Raw genomic sequence first — 22,396 nt, 5'->3', positions numbered from 1 at the left:
AGGGCCCCGCCCCCTCCGGCTTGAGAACTACGGCTCCCGAGGTGCGCCGCGATCTGAACTCGGGTCAGTCCTCGTTGGCCGGGTCAGCTCTCTGGGCACCGCCTCTAGGGTAGGAGGCCGGCCGGAAGCCATGGCCGCGGCCGTGCTGCTGAAGAGGGTGGGTCGCCCTCATGCCTTGAGCCTGGGCGGGCTCCGGAGCCTCGCCGGGCGGTCCCAGCACCTGGCCGAGGCGCCCGGGGCAGCGGAATCCGAGGAGCCCCTAGCGGGGCGGTGGGCGGCGACGGCACTGGGCGCGGGGGCAGCGGCGCTACTGCTGCTGTGGGGCCCGGGGGGCCGCAGGCGCCGGACGGGCTTGGGCTTCGCGTCTCCCGCCGTCCTGGCCGCGGTCCCCACGCCCCCGCCGGCCTCCCCTCGGCGGCTCTACAACTTCATCGCAGACGTGGTGGAGAAGACCGCGCCGGCGGTGGTCTACATCGAGATCCTGGGCCGGTAACTGGGGGGAGGGGTTCTGACCTCTGACCTCCGACCTCCCATCCCGCTCCACCTTGCCTCCCCTCCCTGAGGTTACTTTCCCTTCTTCCCCGCCACACACACTGACCCCCCCCCCCCCCCCCCCCCCCCCCGTTTGAACCCTCCAGCCCACCCACGCCCGGACTCTGATCTCCCCCCAGACACCCGTTCTCTGGCCGGGAGGTTCCCATCTCTAATGGCTCGGGCTTCATCGTGGCCGCCGACGGCCTCATCGTCACCAACGCGCACGTCGTGGCCGACCGGCGCCGGGTCCGGGTGCGGCTGCCCAGCGGGGAGACGTACGAGGCCACCGTGACTGCCGTGGACCCCGTGGCGGACATCGCCACGCTCAGGATCCCCAGCAAGGTCGGGGGGTGAGGGATGGGCATTGCACCTGCCCGGTCCTAGTCCAGCTCTTCCCCCACGTGGGGGCCGACCCCGCCCCACGCCGATCCCCCTCCCCGGCGCCCCCCCCTCAGCAATAACTCCACTCCCCAGGAGCCCCTTCCCACGCTGCCCCTGGGCCGCTCGTCTGAGGTTCGCCAGGGCGAATTTGTGGTTGCCATGGGAAGCCCCTTCGCCCTCCAGAACACCATCACCTCCGGCATCGTCAGTTCGGCTCAGCGCCGGGCACGGGACCTGGGCCTGCCCCAGCCCAACGTGGAATACATCCAGACCGACGCCGCTATTGACGTACGCTGGGGATGGAGAGATAGGACAGGGGTGTGAAGGTAGGGTGGGTCCGGGCGGCTCTCTGAGGAAGAGGGGGTGGCGCGGAGAGAGCATGCGCCTCCAGCCCGCCTCTGACCATTCCCTCCTTCTCTTTGTAGTTTGGCAACTCGGGGGGTCCGCTGGTTAATTTGGTGAGTGTGCTAGAGCGTCGTTCCCCTGAGAACCCGCGGGCGGAGCCGGGGCCTTGTCTGCATGGGGTCACTGGGCAGGTGCGGAGGCCGGGTCTGCGCCTCCACCTTTGTTTGCCGGGGTTGGGGCTGTGTCCCTGCAGGACGGAGAAGTGATCGGGGTGAACACGATGAAGGTCACGGCCGGGATCTCTTTTGCCATCCCCTCTGACCGCTTGCGGGAGTTTCTGCAGCGAGGGGAGAAAAAGAGTGAGTAGGAAGGGGGAGCCGTGCCAGGGTGGTCCCACGGAGGGGGGGGGAGCACCGCTGAGGAGGGATAGTTGGGGCCGAGCAGCGCCTGACAGGCCGACGGGCTCCTTAGTTTTATGTCTGTATTAGGTTCCTGGTTCGGGAGCAACGAGTTGAAACGTCGATATATTGGGGTGATGATGCTGACTTTAACCCCCAGGTATGGCCCTCGGGAGGGGGGGGGGGCAGGGGTGACAGGACGGCCAACTCGAGAGTCTCCTCGTTGGTTCTTGTTTTAATTTCCGGCAGTGAGAGTTAGACGGCTCTCTGGCGGTTTTGCCTTTTACTTAAATCAATATCGCCTGATTTCAGGCCTTGACTAGCATCATTTTAGTTCCCTCCTAATCCATCCTTTTGCCATTAAATTTTTAATCTGTTCAGCTATAGCAGCATCCGGGCAACGTTTTGTACAAGTCACTCTCTGTTTTGTTCGTTCTAGAGGCTTCTGTATTTGGAAGGAAGTAGACTTTCTTGGCATTCGGGGCTCTATCTGGCTTTAGCTCTTGCTACTTGCTGCATCCTGCTATCTTATGATTTTAGCTAGGTTAAATTAGTTGTTTTGCCTTTGATTAAGTTTCTAAATTCAAAAATGGCATTTTTATTTTCATTTTCTGAGGCCCAACTTAAGTTCTACTTTGCTCTGCAAAGCCTTGAACTAATATTAACCTCCTGTATGATTTCTCTCTATTCTGAGTTTTTCTGTCTGCTAAAGTCCCGGCTCCTTATTTTACCCCCAGAATTTCCCTTGAGGGGCTTACATTGAGATGTGGTCAGTATGTTTGGCTGAAGGTTGGGGGGGAGACTAGATAAGTCTGCTAACCGTCCCTCATGTTCCCATCAGCATCTTGGCTGAACTGCAGCTTCGTGAGCCAAGCTTTCCTGACGTCCAGCACGGTGTTCTCATCCACAAAGTCATCTTGGGCTCCCCTGCCCACAGGTGAGGAAAATGGGTTGTATCTAATTGATTGCAAGGGAGTATGGGAGTGTGCAGAAGGGAGGGCGACGCCATGATCCCCCCCTTTCATTCTCTCCTCCTTCAGGGCTGGTCTGCGGCCAGGGGACATCATTCTGTCCATTGGGAATCGGCCAGTGAAGTCAGCAGAAGATGTCTACGAGGCTGTTCGTACGCAGCCCAAGCTGGCCATGCAGGTCCGAAGAGGGTTAGATACACTGACCCTGTTTGTAACTCCAGAGGTCACGGAGTGACCAGTATGGACAGAAGGGCCCAAAAACTTTACAGTAATCTTGCTTATCTCCCCCCCCCCCCCAAAGGAAGGAGAAGGGAGGGTGTGGCCCCTGCCCTGTCTCCATACCTCCTTTTCTTTGAGGCTGGAATAGCTTGGGAGGGGAACAAGGTGGGGAATGAGCCAGGGGAGGGCAGGCCCTCCCCCTACCCACGCCAAAGAAACAGGAGAAGCATTTTATATAAAATAAAATTAAAATAAAATAAAATTTTAACTAGTGACATGTTGTAGCCAAGAGTGAGGGGAGTAGGATGGATTCCTCCCCCAAACCAAAAGATCAGAGGTATTGACTGTGTCCCCAGGACATCGGTGTGCATGGTAGAGAGCTGCTTTTTCTGCTCCAATCCAGTTGTGGAAGGTTAGGGAATCTTCCTTCCTAGTCCATGCGCCAAACAGTTTGGCCAAAGCCAAGATCTGGTTCCAGTAGTGCCCTGAGGGTGGGGAGGTGCCAGGAAGAGCCAGGAAGCAGGTGGACCCAGGGCCTCAGACAATTTGGTTGTTGGCCTGGCCGGGGTAGCGTTCAAATCTCCTGTTGGCCTCTTCACTGAAAGCATCGCCTGGGAAGGAAATAGCAGTGGGGTTGGATCAGGAGGGTAGGTGAGAGGGAAAGGAGAACTGGAGCGGAAGTGGGAAGGGCTTGCCACCCTGCTCAGCCCAGCCCTGATACCAATGTGGCAGTTGTGCACCCAGATGCGGTGTCCGTCGTATTTGCAGTTACATTTCATTGCGTTGTTGGTGAAGTCACTCTCCGCCACTTCAAAGTTGGGGTTAATAACCACCTGATGTAAAGAATCGGGGATCAGAGTTCCCTTCTGGCACGCCCAGCCCTAGACAGCCCAGGGGTTCTTCCCCTCACCTGCAGGATGTAGTTTCCTGGTTTCACATCTGTGATGTCTATCCACTGGCAGTCAATGTCATGCCGGTAAAGATCCCAGCATCCCACGGTGATGCCCTGTTCCCCAAAGTTGGCACACTCGTACCGCTTGGAGACGTCTAGGGGGATGGGGAGTTGAGTGGATGGAGCAGCTCCAGGAGGCCTCAGCTGCCACAAGTCCCAGGCACAGGCAGGGAGTCAGATCCAAGGTAGGGAAAGCCAGACCAGGAATCCCTCAAACCTCTGGGTGGGAGATGGGGAATCCCTTCCAGACAACTGACTCACCCTCTTGACATTCGGTGTCCTCCAGACAGAAACTGGCCTTGTGACCCTCGGCCACCTTGGTGCCGTTGGGCGTCAGGATGTCATAGTGAGTAAAGATGTCCATGCTGTGGTAGTGCCTGTGGGGTGCATTTACAGGGGCCTGCAGGCCTGGTCCTGCTCCACTGTGAAGGCTTTTGAGGTCCTGCTCCCATGGAGCACACTCCCTCCTTTCCTCCCCCACCGACCCTCAGCCTCTCCCCCTCCTTAGCCAGGCCCCCTTCCCTCACCCATGGCACTCATGCCACACCCAGGAGTGTCGGCCGGCCTTGGGCCTGAAGTCAGCTCGGCCAAGGTTATGGATCTGGGAGGAGAAGCGGAGTAACCGCCGGTGGCCATAGGGCCAGTTTGCTGACCGGGCGGAGCGAGACAGACAGTTTTCTTCTGCTGCGCAGTACAGCATGTGGAGTGGTCGATCCTCAATGTAAGCAGTCTCCTGCACCAGGGCTGAGTGTAGTATCAAGTCTGATGCAGCTGGGAAGGTCGGGGGGAAGAGGAGGGAGGTCACAGGTTACAGGGGCAGGTGACTTCTGTGAGTTTGGGGAGGGGGAGCATCCCCTCCCAGTCTGCTAAGTATTGGTTTTTCACTGGAGACTTCCCCCTGGGTCGCACGTTCCCCATGCCCTGCCTGAAAGGGGGCTCGTTCTGGGCCAGCCCCCCCCAGTCTGTTCCCCCTCACTCTCAGAACAGATGACACCAGCAGCGAAGCGTGTGCCCGTCCTCTTGCATGTGATGTGGGTCCCATGGTGGGCGCACTCTCCCAGGGATAGCTCAGAGCCCGTACAGCGAACTCCACTCAGCACCAGCTCAGTGACGTTCCCCGAGTCCCAGTACCACGTCTCCTGGAACGGGACGTGGGGACGGTGAGAGAGCAGGAAGCGTGGTGAGAAAACCTTCCCCCTTTCCCTCAAACCTACCTGCAGGCCGTGGTTGGCGTAGCCCAGGCCGAGTTGCCGGCAGGCCACCATAGCCTCCAGTGTTCCCCAGTCATCTCCACAGATGAGGCCCCAGCGGGGGGAGCCGGGCCCCCCCACCTGCACCTCCACTCGCCCCTCGTACCGGCTGCGACCCCCACTTAGCCGGATCTGCGGGACAGAGGGGAGGTTGATGGGGGTGTGGTGAGTTCTTGGGAGCACAGAGATGAAGGAAAGGGGTTGGAGGTGGGGAGGGAAGGATGCATCAGTGAGAGACACAGGGGACCAGGCTGACCGTGGTCTCAACCCCAGTGTAGGGCAGATTGCAGCGGACAGCGGCGTCCTGGGCGTGGGAGCAGTCCTCGGCGGTGATGTTCTTGTACGGGCAGCTCCAGAGAGAGGCTTCCCGCCCTGAGCAGCGCACCTCACTCAGGTGGATGGGGCCCATACCTGGGTCAGGGGACAGAGGTCAGGGGGCTCACCACGGCTCCCAGCTCCACAGCGGCTCTTTTCCTAAGGCACATCCTCCCTCCATTCCGCCCTTGGCTCACCCTGTCCCATTCGGGCGCCGCTCAGGGCCTCTCGGGCACTCCCAAAGCCCAGTTCACGGCACAGAACGCTGGCCGACTGCAGGTCCCACTTGTGGTCGCAGACGGTGCCCCACTCACCCCCCTTCAGGACCTCCACCCGGCCCTCACCCGGCCGAGCCCCGCCCTTCAAGCGAAGCCGGGGCTGAAAAGAGACAGAGACATGCAGAGAACGTTAACAGGGACAGGGGGCAGGCACCTAATTTGGGACAAGTGGGGGGAAGGCATTGGGAGCAGCCCAAAGGGATTGCCGTCTCTGCCTTAGGGGTCGGGCGGGGAGGAAGGTATCTGCAGGGTCTCACAATCCCTGGGGGGGGGGGTGCTGGGTTGGTCAGGAAGGGGGTGGGGGACTTCCCTCCTCTTGGGTCACACACACCTCTCCCCGAGGTTGTGTCGATGACTGCTTCTTTTTCTGGCCGCTGGCTGTGGCGTAAAGAGAGCCTGGCACACAGCTCACCACAGCGGGTGCCCCCCCCAGGCACCGGGCAGTGTCATTGCCACGATAGAATTCCAGGGGGCAGAGGGAGAGGTGAGCCTCAGTGCCCACACATACCACTCCATGCAGACCAAAGGAGTGACGTTGGCGCTGGGCCAGCAGCCTGGGGACAGGGGAAGGAGCAGGATGGGTCCCCGAGTCTGGCGTCCCATCCTCATCCCCTTCCCAGCTCCTGTCATTTTCCCCTCGCCATCCCTTCCTTAACCTCCCATCTCTTTCTCAGAGCGGGAGTCGCAAGAGATGCAGGAGACAATGATGTTTCCAAAAAAGGCGGGTTTTAGGGTGAGAAGATGGGAGAGCCTCTAGACAGAGGGAGGAGAAGACAGCTCATTGCAACCTTGACCCCTAATCCATGCTCCCCCCCCTCCCCCAGCTGCCTTGGAATATGATGAAGGCCGATAAGCAGAAAGAGCCGTGGGCCGGGCCCATGAGGTTATGCACCCCTCGGCTTAAACAGGAGGCCCAGCTGGCCCACGCGGACACCAGCCATGGAAATAAGCCACAGAGATGTGGAAAGTGATGGGACCGGAGGGAGAGCACAGGCTTGAAAATGAATTCTGGCCCTCGGCAACTTAATAGTTGTGTGACCAGGAAAAAGTTACCTATGACTCCCCAATCCTGTTTCCTTTTATAAAATAGGAAGAGTGCTATTGGGAGTTCTTTTCTCCCAGAATCAACTGAAATAATGAGTGTGCGCTACATTTAAACCTTAAAATACAACATTAATGCCAGCTGCTGGGCACCAGGAGAGCCTTGGATTCAGATTCTGCCAGTTTTCGAGTAGGAACGAGGGACTTAACCTCTCTAGGCTTGTCTCTTTATCCATTAAAAGGCTGATAATTATACCTATGATACTCACCTCCTACTTGTGGAGAGGATCAAATGAGATGGTAAAACACTTTGCACACCTTAAGGCACTACATAAGTGTCAGTGAATATTATATTTGAAAGGACAGAGGCTGCTCTAGGGCAGAACGGGAAGCTGGGTCCAGACAAGTAAAGATCGAGGGAAAGATCATGAGGAGCCAATATGGGAGAGATATCCAGGCAGTAGCGGGGGGGGGGGGGGGTGGGTGTCGGGGGAACAGACCGTGAGAAGGTCAGAAAAGAGGGAGGGTGATGGGAAGTTAGGACACAATTATGCACCTGGATTGGTGATATGCAATGGAGTCTCAGGAGAGATCGCTCCATGCATCTCAAAAACACCACCGGAGAAAGATTCCATAAAATGGCCAGTCAAAGCATTTGTGGACAAGAGAAGTGTGTCTGCTCATGGAGCAGCAGGCCCCAGCACCACAAAGGAAGGAGCCTGGCAGGATCTTGCTAAGTGGTCCAGGTCACACCGGGGGAAAGCAGGAAAAACCACCTTCCTAGTTATTGAGTAGTAGTTAGGACAGGATGGGCACTGGCAGAAACACTGCCTGTGAAGATGGGTACGAGAATAAGAGGAGGCTGGGAAGAAAACAAAATGTGTGTGTGTGTGTGTGTGTGTGTGTGAACATTTCATACAAGAAGCCCAGAATAAAGAGTGTCAAGGCTCCAAAGGAGCAGGCAATGTTGGGGGTCTTGGAAATGGTCTTATCCCAGAGAAGAAAGAGAAGTCCTTTTGGGACCTGTTCATGGCAAGGGAGACATCAAAAAGGAATCCCAAAAAAGCAGAGCTTAAAGAGGCAAGCTCAAGTTCTTCCAACCAGACGCTGCTGAAAGATGCTTGGAGGATTATTTTGTGATCCCTGGCTCAAGATGGAAAAAGAATAGAGTAATGAATGTTCCCCTTGGTCTTCACTGACCAAGCAGAGAGATTCCCATGTCCAGGTTGTCTCTGGAAGCCCTGGGGTGCAGGGGTTTGTTCTGGAGTTAGACAGGGCAGGTGGTGCAGAGGGATGAACTCTGGGCTGGCATTTAGACCTATCCGGTCTATCACTACCTTTAGGATCTTAGGCAAATTGCTTTCCTGCTCTGAGGGCTGTAAAATGGGGGTCACCATCTTTGTCCTGCCGGCTACTTCTCTTCCTCAGAACTGTGGTGAGAACCAGCAAGATAATGCAAGGACTGCTTGGTGTATAAATGAGAGTGGAATTGTTATTATTGGGCCTAAGAAATAGGCAGCAGTCCCCCAGAGTTCTAACGTAACGAAGGGGAAAGACAGGACCAAGTCACACAGCCTTCTGTTCTACGTGCTACTGTACTAGGAAGCTAAGTGACTGCTGCTTTCTGATGAGGTTTCAGACAGAATCCTGAATTTCCTCTCCACAGCAGCTATGCTGAAGAAATAAATGATAAAGGATGGGGGTCACTGGTCACTTAGGCAAACATCACCGGGGTGGGCGCAGAATGAAGCAGATACGACCGGACTTTGGAGATCCCCGGTCCCTGAAGCCCTCCCCCTTTCCCCTGGCTCCCAAGCAGCTAGGTCCCTGGGTCCCCTGCTCGACCAGTGGGCTCTCAGGGCCTCTGCGTCCTTTTCACCGTCCAGTTCTTCATTTACCTCTTTTTGGGCCCCTGGCCTGCACGGGGTTTGTGTTTGGCTTTAAACTTGGTGACTGGCCTGGAAAAAGGAGATAGACATGGAGGGAGGCGGAAGAGAAGCAGAAGGGGATCAGGAAGGGTCAGGGGACATCAGATCCCTTGTCTTTTCTGTTCTGTTCCTCAGAAAGAGAGGACAGCGGGAGAGAAGGGATGAGGAAGGCAGGCAGTCTGGAAAAGCAGTCAGGGAGCTGGGGCACACTGACCCCTCTGTGGCCATGTTGAGCAGGGCTCCAGGGGTCCATGCTACCCCACTGGAGATGCCTGATTATATCAGGGAAGAGGGAAAGGGTGGCTGAATTTAGGCAGAGCCATGGGAAAGAAGTGAAGGGAAAGGCTGGAAAAGAGGGGAGGGTAAAGGGGAGCGAGTATGAATCGAGGCTGGTGGAGCTGGGAGCTGAGGGTTCAAATCCAGGGTTGCCAAGGGGAGCAGAAGGGAGTATTTCTTCCACCTGTCCCCATGTTTGACCCTCTTTGGCCACACCCCGATTCACTACCCTGGGATCTGGAAAGGACAGACAGGTTCCTTCCAGTTCCTGGAGCCACAGGGAGGATCAGGAGGCCCCTGGATTCAGCCAGAGGTCAACCCCCTCCTGCCCTGTTACCTGCTACGAGACCCACGGCGTTGGGCAGAGGCCTTGGCTGCCCGTTTCCTTAACCGTCTGTGTGGACAAGAGAACACTGGAGTAAGGGACAAGCCTGGAGCCCAGGACCTGGCTAGAGGGCCAGTCAAGGTCAGGAACGAGAAAAATTTCCCCAAGGGCTTAGGGGATCTCTTGTCTCCTGCCCTATCCTTTTTCTTTCTAACTCCCCAACCAGCTAAGACATCAGAGACAGATCCTCATAGCTCAAAGTTAGATATGAACACCTGGAAAAAGTGGAAAAGGCAGGAGATGGAGATCCCAAAATGCATTGGGGTCGGCACCTCCTCTATGAAGTCTTCCGTGATCTCTCTGCTAAGAGCGATCTCTTCAGTCATTCTGGTTCTTTTGGTATGTTATGATTTGTAAAACCCTCTGTATTGGATTATAAACTCCAAGGCAGGAACTGTATTTTTAATCTTGACCCTGTCCATTTAAAGACTCGGGACAGGATCTTTGCCTTAGGACGACAGAGACTAGCAGGCAGGATGGGAGCCAAGAGTCTCCATTCAGCTTATGGACACACTATGGACACACTATTTTTGATAGTGTCTGTCCCAAGAATCTCAATTACTCAGCCCATGACCATGGCGGAAATGGGGTGGGGTGTCAAGCCCAGGAATTCAGAAGTTGGCCACGGAGGGAACCATGTGATCTGGCCCACAGCCAGGCTGTTGGAGCTGGTCAGGCCCAAGCGTGGGCTAATCCAGCTGACCTCTCTTCTCGGCCCTCCGCCAGACCCGGGGCTCATCGCCAAGAAGGGAATGCAAAAGCATAAAGCTGTCTCGGGGCCGAGGCAGACGAAGCCAGAACACTGGAGGGGATGGGAGCAGTAGCAGGGAGGCCCTAAATACTCCATTCACCCCTTTCCTAGCCCCAGCTTGGAGCAGCTCCCACGGAGTGAGGTCAAGGGTCTGCTTCCTTTTTTACTGGCCCAAGCTCAATGTGTCAACTCCAACTCTTCATCTTCCCCTGATTCCCAGCGGGCCCCACCTCCCAATGTCCATCCACCATAACCACTGCTATCTTTCCAGTCACCTACACTTTGGGATTAGGCGGACGCTTTGGTTCATTTCAGTCCCCAATCAATGGCCACGTTGGTCCCTCCATATTACATCCTTAGTCTGTCCTATCTTACCTGGGCTACTATTTTCTACTACTAGCTTCTCCTTCACACAGGAACAAAACCACCTGGATAATGCACAGATCTGACTTATGTCAGCCTAAAAAACCTTCAGTAGTTTCTTATTGCCAATAGAAACTCCTTGGGCTGGCATTCAAGGCCCTCTTCAAGCTAACTCCTGCCTACCTCTCTAGCTCTATCTCATGTCACTCTCATATACTTTCTACACCGTGCATGGAAAGTTATCTTCCTACTCTGCTTTGGCAAAGATGTCTCCTCCTACGCCTGGAATGCCTTCACTTCTGCCACTTGACATCCCAAGCTTCCCTGGAAAGGTAGCACTTCCTATGGAACATGTATTCTGATCCTCCTGGCTGCTGGTACAGGCAATCTCTTTCTCTCCTGAAATTACTAAGTATTACATCATATAAACTTTGTATCTACTTATTTGTATACATGTTTCCCACCTAGTAGAACGGAAGCTTTGTAAGGGCAAGAATTAACTGTCTTTATGTGTATATCCCCAGCACTTGGTACTTAATAATTTGTTGGATCCTTGAACCAAATTCACAATTCTAAATCCCATCCACACTGGACTATTTTCTGTCCTATTTTTTTCTGTTTCTGTAACAATGTTTTCCCACATCCTGCACCCCTACTATGCATAGAATGAATGCAGCACCAAATTTCTGCCTACTGAAGTCCATTCCTTCTCTCAAAATGTATTGGGGTCGGCACCTCCTCTATGAAGTCTTCGGTGATCTCCCTGCTAAAAGTGATCTCTTTTGTCACTCTGGTTCTTTTGGTATGTTATGATTTGTAAAACCTTCTGTATTGGATTATAAACTCCAAGGCAGGGACTGTATTTTTAATCTTGACCCTGTCCATAGTTAGTACTTAAGTTGAATTTACTTTCTTCACCCTGAAGGAGTTCCTAGTGGCTGGGATTTAGGCCCTAAACTTTAGTTACTTCCAATTATTAACCACGAAGCTTCATTAACCATTTTCATGCTCTTTCATGGTCAACATACCTTTTGGCCAATTCACCTTTCGTGGCTATTCCCTCCCTGGACATTCTGCTCCATAGGAAAGAGCAGTAGCCACAATTGCCTCAGGATTTGAGGGGAACCATTAGTGGTGATCCTTAGTTCTTCTTCCTAAGCTATACTGCAAAAAGCTGGGACCCCTTGCTCCCCATCCCATAAACATGCTTTGGAACATTTCCCCTTGAATACATTATCATCAAATGACTTAGAATACACAGTCTGAGAAGAGGTGTTGGGAAGAATTCCCTGCCTCATTCCTTCCTGAAAAATTGCTGTGGCCTCCAATATGGTCTCATTAGAAAGAGTGCTGGCTTTGGTGCTGGGGTGCCTCAGTTTGAATACTTTTCTGTAAGACCTATTTTCCTTTTCAGGTCTCGGTTTTCTCAACGACAAAATGAGAAGGCCAGACTATTAGAGATTTCTAAGGTTCCTTCCAACTCTAAATATGTGATTCCTATGAGAATCTCAGAATTGGAGGAATCCAGCTTATCCAGCTCACACTCTCTCTACAGCATTCCTCGAGAGGGAAGTTCAGTCCCTTCTTACTCTGCTCCCTCCCCTAGCATGGTTCATTTTATACACTTCAGGGTGTATAAATAAAATATAATATAAATATAAAGCTTTTCCTTTATATTGAGCTCCATTTTATATGGAGTGAGTCTCTAAATAAGATATAATAATAAATATAAATATAAAGTTTTTTGTTTATATTGAGCTCACATCTGTCTTTTGAGGCACTTATCATTATATGTTAAATAAGACAAGCTCAGCACTAACTATTCTGAATACTTTCTCCCCCAAAAGAACTATTTCTTCATTGCTCTTCATTTCTAGTTTTTACGGCATTATATCTTCATCTCTATTATTAAATATTTCTTGTAGTCTTATAGTGATCTAGGTCTTTGTAGATTTCAGTCTTGATTCTGTTGTTAAATTATCAATGTGACTTTGGAAAAGGCCTTTCCGTCTCTCTGAGCCTTGGTTTCCCTCTGTTGAATGAAAGGCTGGATCACATGGTCTTCTACATTGCAATCCTTAACTATCTCATTGTTTCATGTGTGTTTTTAATCTTCTTTACTACATTTAGAATCATAAATTTAGAGATGGAAAGGACTTTTTAGATATCTAGTTCAATTCCCTTGTATTTTACAGTTGAGGAGACTGAGGAAGGGACTTGCCCACTTTTTGGTCATCCAAACCTTCCAATCCCACCCTTTTCACACTGTGCCATATTGCCTTATGGAAGATTTTGGAACACAAAGATTCCAAGCTCTCTGGTAAACCCAGTGTGGAGGTTATATGAATTCGTTTGTTGAATCCAAGTCTCTGAGACTCTATAGAAAGATGAATACAAACCCCAGACAAACTTCTGATCTGCTCCAAATCTTTATCAAGCCTTTGCTCATTCCACATCCTCACTCATCCTAAAATCCTGCTGAAATCCTACAAATCCAATTGAATTCAATAAGGATCTAAGGATCTCCTAAATAATGCATTGGAACAGTGAGGTGGCAAAATGGATAGAATGCCCAGGCTCTGACGTCAGGAAAATGAGTATTCTTGAGTTCAAATATGGGCTCAGATAACTTCCTATCCCTGCAATGCTAGGTAACTCCCTTATCCTTGTTTGCCTCAGTTTCCTTATCTGTAAAATGAACCAGAGAAAGAAGTGGCAAACCATTCTAGCATAAGAAAACCTGAAATAGGGTCATGAAGAGTTGGACATAACTGAAATGATGGAACAACAAAATAATGTATTCGGTACAATGGAAACAACCTGGATCTAACCAAGAGTTAGGCTCCATCCTGTGCCCTCTTCTCCTCTCCCTCTATACTATTTCTCTAGGTGAACTCATCAGCTCCCATAGATTCAATTCTCTATGTCCATGATGCTCAGATCTATTTATCTAGTCCTAGCCCCTCTCCTGTCTTGCATCTCTAGCAAGTAAAATTCTTGAATGAGATGTCTCATTGACATCTTGTGCTCAATATGTGCAAATCTGAACTCATTCTCTTTCATCTAAAAGCTCCCTTCTTGGTAATTTCTCAATGTCTTTCAAGGGTATCATCCTCCTCCCAGTCACACAGTCTCCGAGTCTAGCGGTCGTCCTGAACTCTTCTTTCTCGGTCCCGTATACAAATAGTTGCCAAGTTGCCTGCCTACCCTTGGAACATCTCTCCTGCATTTCCTTCTTTCTCCTGGCACTGCCACTGCTCTGGCACAGGTCCTCACAACCAAATGCTTGACCGATTACGATCATCTTCTGGTTCATTTCCCTTCCTCATTTTGTCCTATTACAGTTTACCCTCTATTCAGCTGCCAAACAGACCTTCCTAAATCACAGGTCTGACCATGTCACTATGACCAACCCATTTTATGAACTCAGCGGTTCCCAATCACTTCCAGAATCAAACAGAAAACACTTAGGGCCATAATACTTAGGACCACAATTTGGTTCCTGTCTAACTTTCTAATCTTACAGGTTATTCTTCTGTCCTGACTCTGTGAGTCTCCGTCCTATTCCAAACAAATCTAGTTCCTACTCCAGGCTGTTTCCCAAGCCCGAAACCTTCCTCTTCCTCCTCTCCTCCTCTTGCTGCCCTGGCTTCTTTCTAGTCTCAAAATGCCGTCCTCTGCCAGAAGTCTTTTCTGACTACCTTAGCCTCAGTGCTTTATCTAGGAGATCATGCCAATTCAGCTTGTCTGGATCTTTTTGGTATATTGTCTTCCCTTTCTTTGTAACTTCAGCCTTTCTTTGTAACTTCAGCCTTTCTTTGTAACTTCAGCACTTAGTAGGGCACGTAAATAGGCCTTTAATAAGTGCTTGTTAACAGGACTTGGATCTGGTGGCTGAGGAAATGGGTTCGAATCCTGGCTTTGTCACTGCCTATCATGTAACTTCAGTGCTTAGCACAGTGTAGGGCACGTAAATAGGCATTTAATAAGTGCTTATTAACAGGCTAAGGAACCCTAACTTGGTCACTTACTATCAGTTTCTTTATTTATAAAATAGAGTCAGATTAGATGACTAAGGTTTCTTCCAGTTCTTACTCGGCTCCGGGGGACTGACAAATCCGGGAGAGTCATTATATTCCACAGAGAACAAATACCCATTCTTCTGGAAGCCTTTCCAGATCTCGCCCTCTCTGGCCCTAGTTTGAGAGCATCAGAAAAAGTAGCCTGGGGCAGAGCAATCAAAAGAATCTGCCTAGCTCTAGATGATGTCACCTACATTAAGACATGGAAAGGCTCAGATCAACCCCATGGGGAAGGCCCGCCCCATTACAGCAAACCCCACCCACCAAAAAAGGCCCCACCCCCACCCTACTCTTTTCCTATGCTCCATTCTCCAACCCCCTCGCCATCCCCGAGTTCCCACTCCCCATCCCGGTGCTTGCAACATCTTTTCCCCTCACATCCCCATTTCTGCCTCATAGTTCAGACCTCGGTATCCCAGAACCCACAATTTTTATATTTTTGCTCTTCAGACTTATGTTACCTCAAGCCTTCAGAGCTCCTGGCATCTGGCAGTACAGTCATCTCATCATACTCCCCAAACTTAGCCTCTGCCCCCCTGTACCTCAAAACTCAGAATACTCCATTCCTCAAACCCTGGACCCTCACACCTAGAATTTCATGCCAAGGTGCTTTTCACAGCCATCAAACCCCAGATCTGCTCCTACCCGCACTCCATCAAGCCCTGAAATTCAGTTCTCGACATCTCAAACCTCAGCCACCCATTCACACTTCATAGCTCAGACCCCTTCTTACCTCACACTGGGATCCCCTTCCTCCCATCCCTTGTCCCACCCGGACTCTCTTACCTGTAGAAGGCAGCATTCACTCTCCGCTCGCTGGGGAAGCCCAGCATCCCGCAGATCACTCGGCTGTTATGGGCACTCCATCCTTGGTCACACACCTGGGCCCACCCCCCAGGAAGCCGGACCTCAACCAGCCCCTCCGTGACAGGCAGTGGCCGACGGCCCCCTCCCACAGCTGACTTCAGACGAACCTCTTCCACCTGCAAATGCTGCTCCTCCACCTGGGAAGAGGATGGCACAGGTCACACAAACACATCTCAGGGGCTCAAAGGATCACAGAATCAGAAGGCCTCGGGGAAACTCCTCATTCTCATTCTCTCATTTACCTAAAGACCTTAAGATTGAGAACTAGAAGGGACCTTAGGGATCATCTTCCATTCTCTCCATTTTACAGATGAGGAAACTGAGGTCTCACATGATGTTAGGATTTATTTAAATCATATAACTCTCCAGTCCCCTATATCCCCCTGGAGGTACTTGACACAAAAATCTTTTTTTCACATAATAATAAGTCAAAGTTTCTATAGAAAATCTAATCCTATCATTAAAAAAAAATGGAAAGAAAATAAAAAAGGCGAAGCAGTGACAGATGATTGGATCCCGAACTGGAAGAAATCTTGGGGGTGGAAGAGACCTGAGACTCAGATTGGTTAAATGGCTACAAAGGAAGCAGCAGAGCCCAGATTATAGATCCTCTGTCAAACTCCCCAACTCTTTCCACTAAAACAGGCTGCCTTCCCTAGGATATTACACACTACTTGTCCCAGGTAGGTGGCGCAGTGGCGACAAGTGCCAGCCCTGGAGTCAGGAAGACTGACCTGAGTTCAAACTCAGCTGTATGACTTTGCCTCAGTTTCCTCATCTGTAAAATGAGCTGGAGAAGGAAATGGCAAATGACTCCGCATCTTGGCTTAGGAATCCCTAAGTGGGGTCACAAAGAGTTGGAGGTGACTGAACAACTGCTCCACGATCCCCATAGCTTCTCCAGCTCTCAGATGTCCGTATATAATAATAATAGCTAGCATTGATATGGCGCTTTACAGCTTGCAAAAGATTTTACTTTTTGAATATCAGCTCATTTTGGATCCTTGTAAAAATAGAGTAAAATTAAATTAAAAAAACAAATAAATATTATCTTATCCTCACAAAAATCTTGGGAAGTAGACACTATAATTATCACCATTTTACACATGAGAAAAATGAGGCAAGACAGAGGCTTAGTAGTGATTCGCTTGGGATCCCAAGACTAGTAAGTGTCAGAAGCAGGATTTGAATTCATGTCTCTGACTCAAAGTCGAGCTTTCGCTCCCTGGCTGCCACATGTATAAGTGTTTGTGCAAAAGCTGTGTTTTTGCCCATGTACCCACCAACCTCAATGATGTTGGAATCGGAGAAGCCGGGAAGGCGCTGATCCTTGCACACAACGCCAGCGTCCTCATCGTGGGTGCAGTCGCTGTTGCCCCAGCCCCGAGAACTACACTCGCTCACACTTCGCTCTGTTCCTCTGCAGTTCAGGTTGTCCAGCCAGATTCGGCCTTGGGGAGCGGGACAGGAGGGAGTGAGAGGGAGCACAGAGATAGATGGTGGTGAAGGTGGCAATGGGGATGTTGGCAGGGAATGGCAGAGCTTGGGGTTTTAGAGTCCCACCCCGCTAATTTACAGGTAAGGAAGGAGAGGCTCAGGGCCTTGGCAGATAAGGAGCTGCATCCTGGGCCATTAATGACCTTCTGAGTTAATTAAATGAATGTTCTACTGTTAGTTGTGGGGAGCCAGAAGGGAAGGAAGAGGATGGGAGACATTGGAAACCTATGGTGATTACCCAGGTAATGCAGAAGGGCCTTGGTGGGACCAGGTTCATTTTGAATGAGCCGAAATCACACTGAATCATACAATTTCATGTGATGGAAAATTAGAAACCACCGAGTCAAACGATTTTGTTTTTTCCAGAAGGGGAAACTAAAGTTCAGAGAGGCAAAGTGACTTTCTCAAAGTCATAAGATGATTTAGGGGAAGATCTAGAATGAGGACTCGCATCTGATCTGGTCCAAAGTTTTTTTTTAAGAAGCAGCACTAAATCCCTGGGCACTGGTCACCCCCTAAGTCTGATTTCCCTTCCCATTCAGCCCCACTCATGTAACATCTGGCCCTATTTTGACATGCTCTTTTTCCAAGCTAGAGTTAAAAAATCTCAGAGTTGGGAGAGACCTTAGAAATATGCTGTCTTGACTTTTATGGAAATGTTTTGCATAACCTCACAAGTGGTTTTTAATTGGGGGTGGGGATAAAGGAAAGAAACAGAACTCAAAAAATTTTAAAAGCAAACGTAAAAAAAAAACCACAAAGCATTGTTTTAAATATAACTGGGGAAAATATGAAATAATTAAATCAAATTCCAAAATGAAATAGGCTGTCTCAACTCCCTCTCAGCATAGCAATCCTTTCTATAGCTTCCTCCTTCTGGGAGGACTTCTCTTCAGGACTTCTGAATATATGGAAGCTCACTGCTTCCTGAAGAAGCCCATTAGGATTTATTTAGTTGGTTTTGAGCAGTTCAGATTGTTAGGAAAGTGCTATTTGAGCTGCAATCTCTCTCCCTGTAACTTCTACTTGTTGTATTGAGTTCTGCCCTTTGGAGATCATGAATCTAATTTGTCTTCCATATGCTAAATATTCACAGACATCAAGAAAAGCAGAGGTTAAAATGACTTGCCATACATCGAGGAAATGTTGGAGAAGGCAAGGGTTTTCTTGACTCTAAGTTCAATCCTGCCTTTCAGAGATTGCAGAATGGTCAAGGAGGAAGAAAACTGAGGAAAGGCTTTTAGAATTGGCAATTAAAAGGTCATTGGTGGTGGCCTTGAAGAGACTCACCAAGTAGTCTTAGGAGAGAAGCCAGATTTTAAGTGTGCTGAGCAAGAAGTTGAGTTAAAGTCTCTTTCTAGAAGTTTTACAGTTAAGGGAAGGAGACAGATATGGGGTCATATTTTGAGAGGGTGGTGTGAGCAAGGGAAAATTGTTTTTTAAGATTACAAGAGACCTAAGTATTGGAAAAAGAAAGAGGTATTATTTTGGGGGAATGGAGGACAGTTGAAGGTGTTTATGTCTAACAGCCTCTGAAATTGGAAGCAAAGTTATAGTCTGAAATTGGGGTTCACAAAATAAATTTCCAACAATCAGAACTCATGCCATGGTAAGTTTCCTGTCCATGGGAGTTTTCAAAAAAAAAAAAAAAAAAAAAAAAAGGCAGCATGACCATTTGTCAAGGAATCTAAAGTATTTCCATGTTCCAATAAGTAAGCTTTCTCCTTCCCTAGGACCATAAATCTAGAATTGAAAGAAACTTCAGAAGCCATCTCATTCTACAAATAAAGAAACTGAGGTCCAAGGAAGTTGTGATTTGCTCAAATGAGTAGTAGAATCTGAACCCATGTCCTCTGATTTCAGAACTAATGCTCTCTAGGATGAGTACCATGTTGCTTCAATTTCCAATTACACTTCATTTTGTATGTTTATTTTTCCTCTGGATGTGCTTATCATTATCCTTAGAGAAGTGGATACAATCTGCCAGGGAAGGTTTGACGTGAGCAGAGGACAAGGGTACCAATAACTCCTTCCTCATTCCATTGATGTTGCCCTTCAATCACTTTACCTTTTTTATTTGACCTATAGAACTTGCAGATCATTAATTTAGGAATTGTTTATCTGCTCATTTCTCTCAGGGAAGTATGGTTGATTTACAGTTGATTTTTTGAATCTAAGTCTGATCTTACATTGATATTGATTACAATTTATTGCATTATATTTGGCCCAATCACTTTTTTTTTGGACTTTGTCAATATATTACTTATTTGCTCAACCTCTCCTCTCCCCCACCTCCAACAACATCTCTCCAACCATCTTTTTCCAGGTCTTCCTAAACCTGAAGCCTCAGCTGGATTTGGTGCCATTTCCCTGTTCCGTGAGCTTTCTTGGTGCTTGTTCTCACCTGTGCCCGGGCCATACTTGGCACTATGGGCCCATCCCGTGGCTTCGGTAAAGCCCAGCTCCCGGCATAGCACATGAGCCGCTTGCAGGGTGAAGTCATCATCACAGATGGTACCCCACTCGCCAGCCCGCTGTATTTCCACACGGCCCTCGTAGTGCTTCCGAGGGAAACCAGCGAGGCGGAAACGAAGCTTGCTGCCAGGGCTTGCTGCAGGGCTTGGGGATGGAGAGGGGGCTCCCAGGCACCAGGTACATAGCACACACAGAAGCATCCCCCAAAGGGCCCACTGCTGGCCCCCAGCAAGCTTTGTGTCAGACATGGTCTAAGAGAAATAGAAACCCAGACTTTAGTTATAGTGAGATGGTGACGAGATAGAGAGTGGAGACCTGGGCTAAGAGAATGAGAGACATAACAGCTTTAATAACACAGAGAGACAGAAAACGAGCCACAGAGTAACTCGGAGAGACCCGGTGAGAGAGGGAGGGAAGGAGATGCCCTGTGAACTCACCCGATGAGGAATGACAGACATTAACTAGCCTAGAGAGTGTGCAAATGATGGAAGAAGAATAGTGAGAAATCAATGAGCCAGGTTTCTATTTTGGGAGACTGAAAGCAGGTCTTTATAGCTCCATGTGCAGGAGAGGGTGGGAGAAACATACCTGCTGCACACAATTCACGCCCTTTTACACACACATGTACACACAGGCATCCATCATAATTTTAGTCCATGGATCACACACAGCTGCTACCCACACCAGTAAAGAGGATGTTGACAGTGACACAGGAAACATGGATGGTGTCACCCAGTGACACTCAGGCTCCTTGGCTACCTGTCCCAGGGGAGCATGGGGACCCAGAGGGACCAGGGTTGAGTGGATGGGGCGGGGCAGTGGGAGCCACTGGGAAGGAGGGAGGAAAGGAGAAAGAAGGAGTGCTAAGGTCCAAGCTGTTACTGAGGCAACAGAGACTAGGCCAGAGAGACTGGCCCGGTCCCCGGGGGATGGGATAGGATAGGAGCAGCTGACTTTGGGGCATTTCCCTCTCCTGTAGAGGAGTCTTTGGTGGGAGCAAACCAGACCCTGTCACATCCCCTCTCCCTGCCCTCACGCCCTCTCCCCCAACCCCCATCTCAGCTCTAGCCTTCTCCTCTCCCTCCCCTCCAGCCCTCTATGGAAACTTTGACTTTTCTGGGCCAGACTCCCAGCACAAACTGCTGTCCTCTTTTTCCCTTTCCACCCTGCTGGCCTCCTACCCTGCCCGACCCTCAGACGCTGTCCTTATCCCCTCCCCGGGCTGCCACATTCCTTGCTCCTGGCCAGGCTGGTCCCCTTTGACCTTTCCCTCTCCCCCACTTCCCCTGCACTGGTCATCAAAAGACTCCTCTATGTGTCAGAGGGACCAATAACAGAAGGTCTGAACATCTTCAGATATCCATTATCTTCATCCCCCTAAGCCCTCTGTGCCTCCTGTCCCCCATCCTACGTTCATGAACCCCACCTTTCCTGCCTCCAGCGCCCTCCTGTTTGTTTCTTCATCCTCATTACCTGAGTCCCCCATTTCCTGCACTCTCCTATATCCCCCTTCACTTTCCCGAACACCCCTCGCTTTCCTACACCCCTCCCCCGGCTCCCATCTTTCTAAATCCCATCCCCCGCTGCCCCCCAAGCTCCATGCGCTCCCACTTCTTTCCCAGTGATCATGGTCCACCCTCTCAGCCCCCCTCATTCTTCCTTTCCCTGTTTGTTTGTTTTGTTTCCCTCTCTCCAAGCGCTCCTACCTCTGGGCTGGAAGTTGCCTCCGAAGGAATGGGATGGGGGGACTTCAGCCCTGGCCTCGGAGCTTAATCCTGGACTTCCAAGAAAGTGCCGGGCCCTGGGAGAGTGGACGCCCCTCCCTCAATCCCTCCCACCGTACCACTCAGTCCGTCCCTCCCCCTCCCTGGCCAGCCAGGCCCCAGCCTCGCCTCCCCCTCCTCCCCTGGCCGCTCGGGCTCAATGAAGCTTTCTTCCCTGGCTGGCTGGGGCTGGAGGACACGCGGGGGCCCGTGTGGGGCGAAGCCCCTGGCTTTGGACTTGGAGAAGCCTTCTTTTCACTTCTCGAACTTCTTTCCTTCGCCCATCCCCCAAGATCCCTGCCTTCTTCCATCAGGCACCCCCTGCGGTTTTGGGAAAGCATGTAGCTCGCACAGACACTGAACAGTAGTGCATGCGTGTGTGTGTGTGTGTGTGTGTGTGTGTGTGTTCAGGTCAATACGCATTATAAACACCTACTATGTGCTGCGCGCTAAGCCTCCCAGCACTCGCGTCTGTCTGAGCCACTGATGTAGCTATTTGTCTGGGTCTAACTTGGAATCTCGGGGAAGCTGGGGGGGAGGGGAGATTTAGTTGTCTTCTGGGGCTGGGACCACTCAGAGACTGCCCGGGACCGGGGACTTGGGCCGGGACCACTCAGAGGCTGCCCGGGACCGGGATTTGGGACTGGTACCGCTCAGAAGCTGCCCGGGACCGGGGACTTGGGCCGGGACCGCTCAGAGGCTGCCCGGGACCGGGACTTGGGCCGGGACCGCTCAGAAGCTGCCCGGGACCGGGGACTTGGGCCGGGACCGCTCAGAAGCTGCCCGGGACCGGGACTTGGGGCTGGTACCGCTCAGAGGCTGCCCGGGACCGGGGACTTGGGCCGGGACCGCTCAGAAGCTACTCGGGACCGGGACTTGGGCCGGGACCGCTCAGAGGCTGCCCGGGACCGGGGACTTGGGCCGGGACCGCTCAGAGGCTGCCCGGGACCGGGACTTGGGCTGGTACCGCTCAGAGGCTGCCCGGGACCGGGACTTGGGCCGGGACCGCTCAGAGGCTGCCCGGGACCGGGGACTTGGGCCGGGACCGCATCTGTCCGAGATCCCAGGGCCTGCCAGGGACCCTTGCGCCGGGGCAGGTTCCTGGCAGAGCTGGAAATCGGCTCTGGGGCGCCCGGGGTGCGGAAGGGAGGGCGCTCGGGCCCGCACACAATGGGCACTCAAGGCTCGCGTGCTGGGTTTGCGGGGCAGCCCCGGGAGGAGGGGGCTGAGGGTGTGTAGGGTGAGTGTGGACGTCTGGGGGGCGGGGTGCGTTTCCTGAGCCCTGCCACTTCTTTCCATTTCGGGCGTCGGGGCCGGCCGCAGGA

General features: G+C 51.3%; 2 protein-coding genes across 4 annotated transcripts; one reads left to right on the top strand and one right to left on the bottom strand.

Annotated features, from left to right (window-relative positions):
* Positions 1-19: 19 nt before the first annotated feature.
* On the top strand, positions 20-3,121 carry HTRA2 (HtrA serine peptidase 2). Its single transcript, XM_074274234.1, has 8 exons — positions 20-489; positions 672-876; positions 1,009-1,203; positions 1,341-1,373; positions 1,514-1,619; positions 1,749-1,818; positions 2,500-2,595; positions 2,699-3,121. The coding sequence occupies exons 1-8, from the start codon at positions 131-133 to the stop codon at positions 2,862-2,864; spliced, it is 1,230 nt and encodes a 409-aa protein (XP_074130335.1). The 5' UTR covers positions 20-130; the 3' UTR covers positions 2,865-3,121.
* LOXL3 (lysyl oxidase like 3) lies at positions 3,106-21,119 on the bottom strand. Of its 3 annotated transcripts, XM_074274230.1 has the most exons (16): positions 21,015-21,119; positions 19,238-19,559; positions 16,624-16,787; positions 15,256-15,473; positions 9,226-9,282; positions 8,583-8,642; positions 5,975-6,197; positions 5,563-5,743; positions 5,307-5,461; positions 5,015-5,182; positions 4,777-4,939; positions 4,328-4,571; positions 4,062-4,177; positions 3,759-3,895; positions 3,570-3,681; positions 3,106-3,459 (listed from the first exon to the last, which is right to left on the bottom strand). In XM_074274230.1, exons 2-16 carry the CDS (start codon positions 19,554-19,556, stop codon positions 3,386-3,388), a joined length of 2,391 nt encoding a protein of 796 aa, XP_074130331.1. In that variant the 5' UTR covers positions 19,557-19,559; positions 21,015-21,119; the 3' UTR covers positions 3,106-3,385. The 3 variants fall into 3 exon arrangements, with proteins under 3 accessions (XP_074130331.1, XP_074130332.1, XP_074130333.1); XM_074274231.1 differs by lacking the exon at positions 9,226-9,282; XM_074274232.1 differs by lacking the exons at positions 8,583-8,642; positions 9,226-9,282.
* Between the last annotated feature and the right edge of the window lie 1,277 nt (positions 21,120-22,396).

Source organism: Sminthopsis crassicaudata, chromosome 6 (assembly GCF_048593235.1).
Source record: "Sminthopsis crassicaudata isolate SCR6 chromosome 6, ASM4859323v1, whole genome shotgun sequence".
In the NCBI taxonomy this organism is placed as follows: Eukaryota; Metazoa; Chordata; class Mammalia; order Dasyuromorphia; family Dasyuridae; genus Sminthopsis; species Sminthopsis crassicaudata.
Note: the sequence above shows the minus strand (reverse complement) of the source record. Positions and strands in the feature narration are given on the sequence as shown.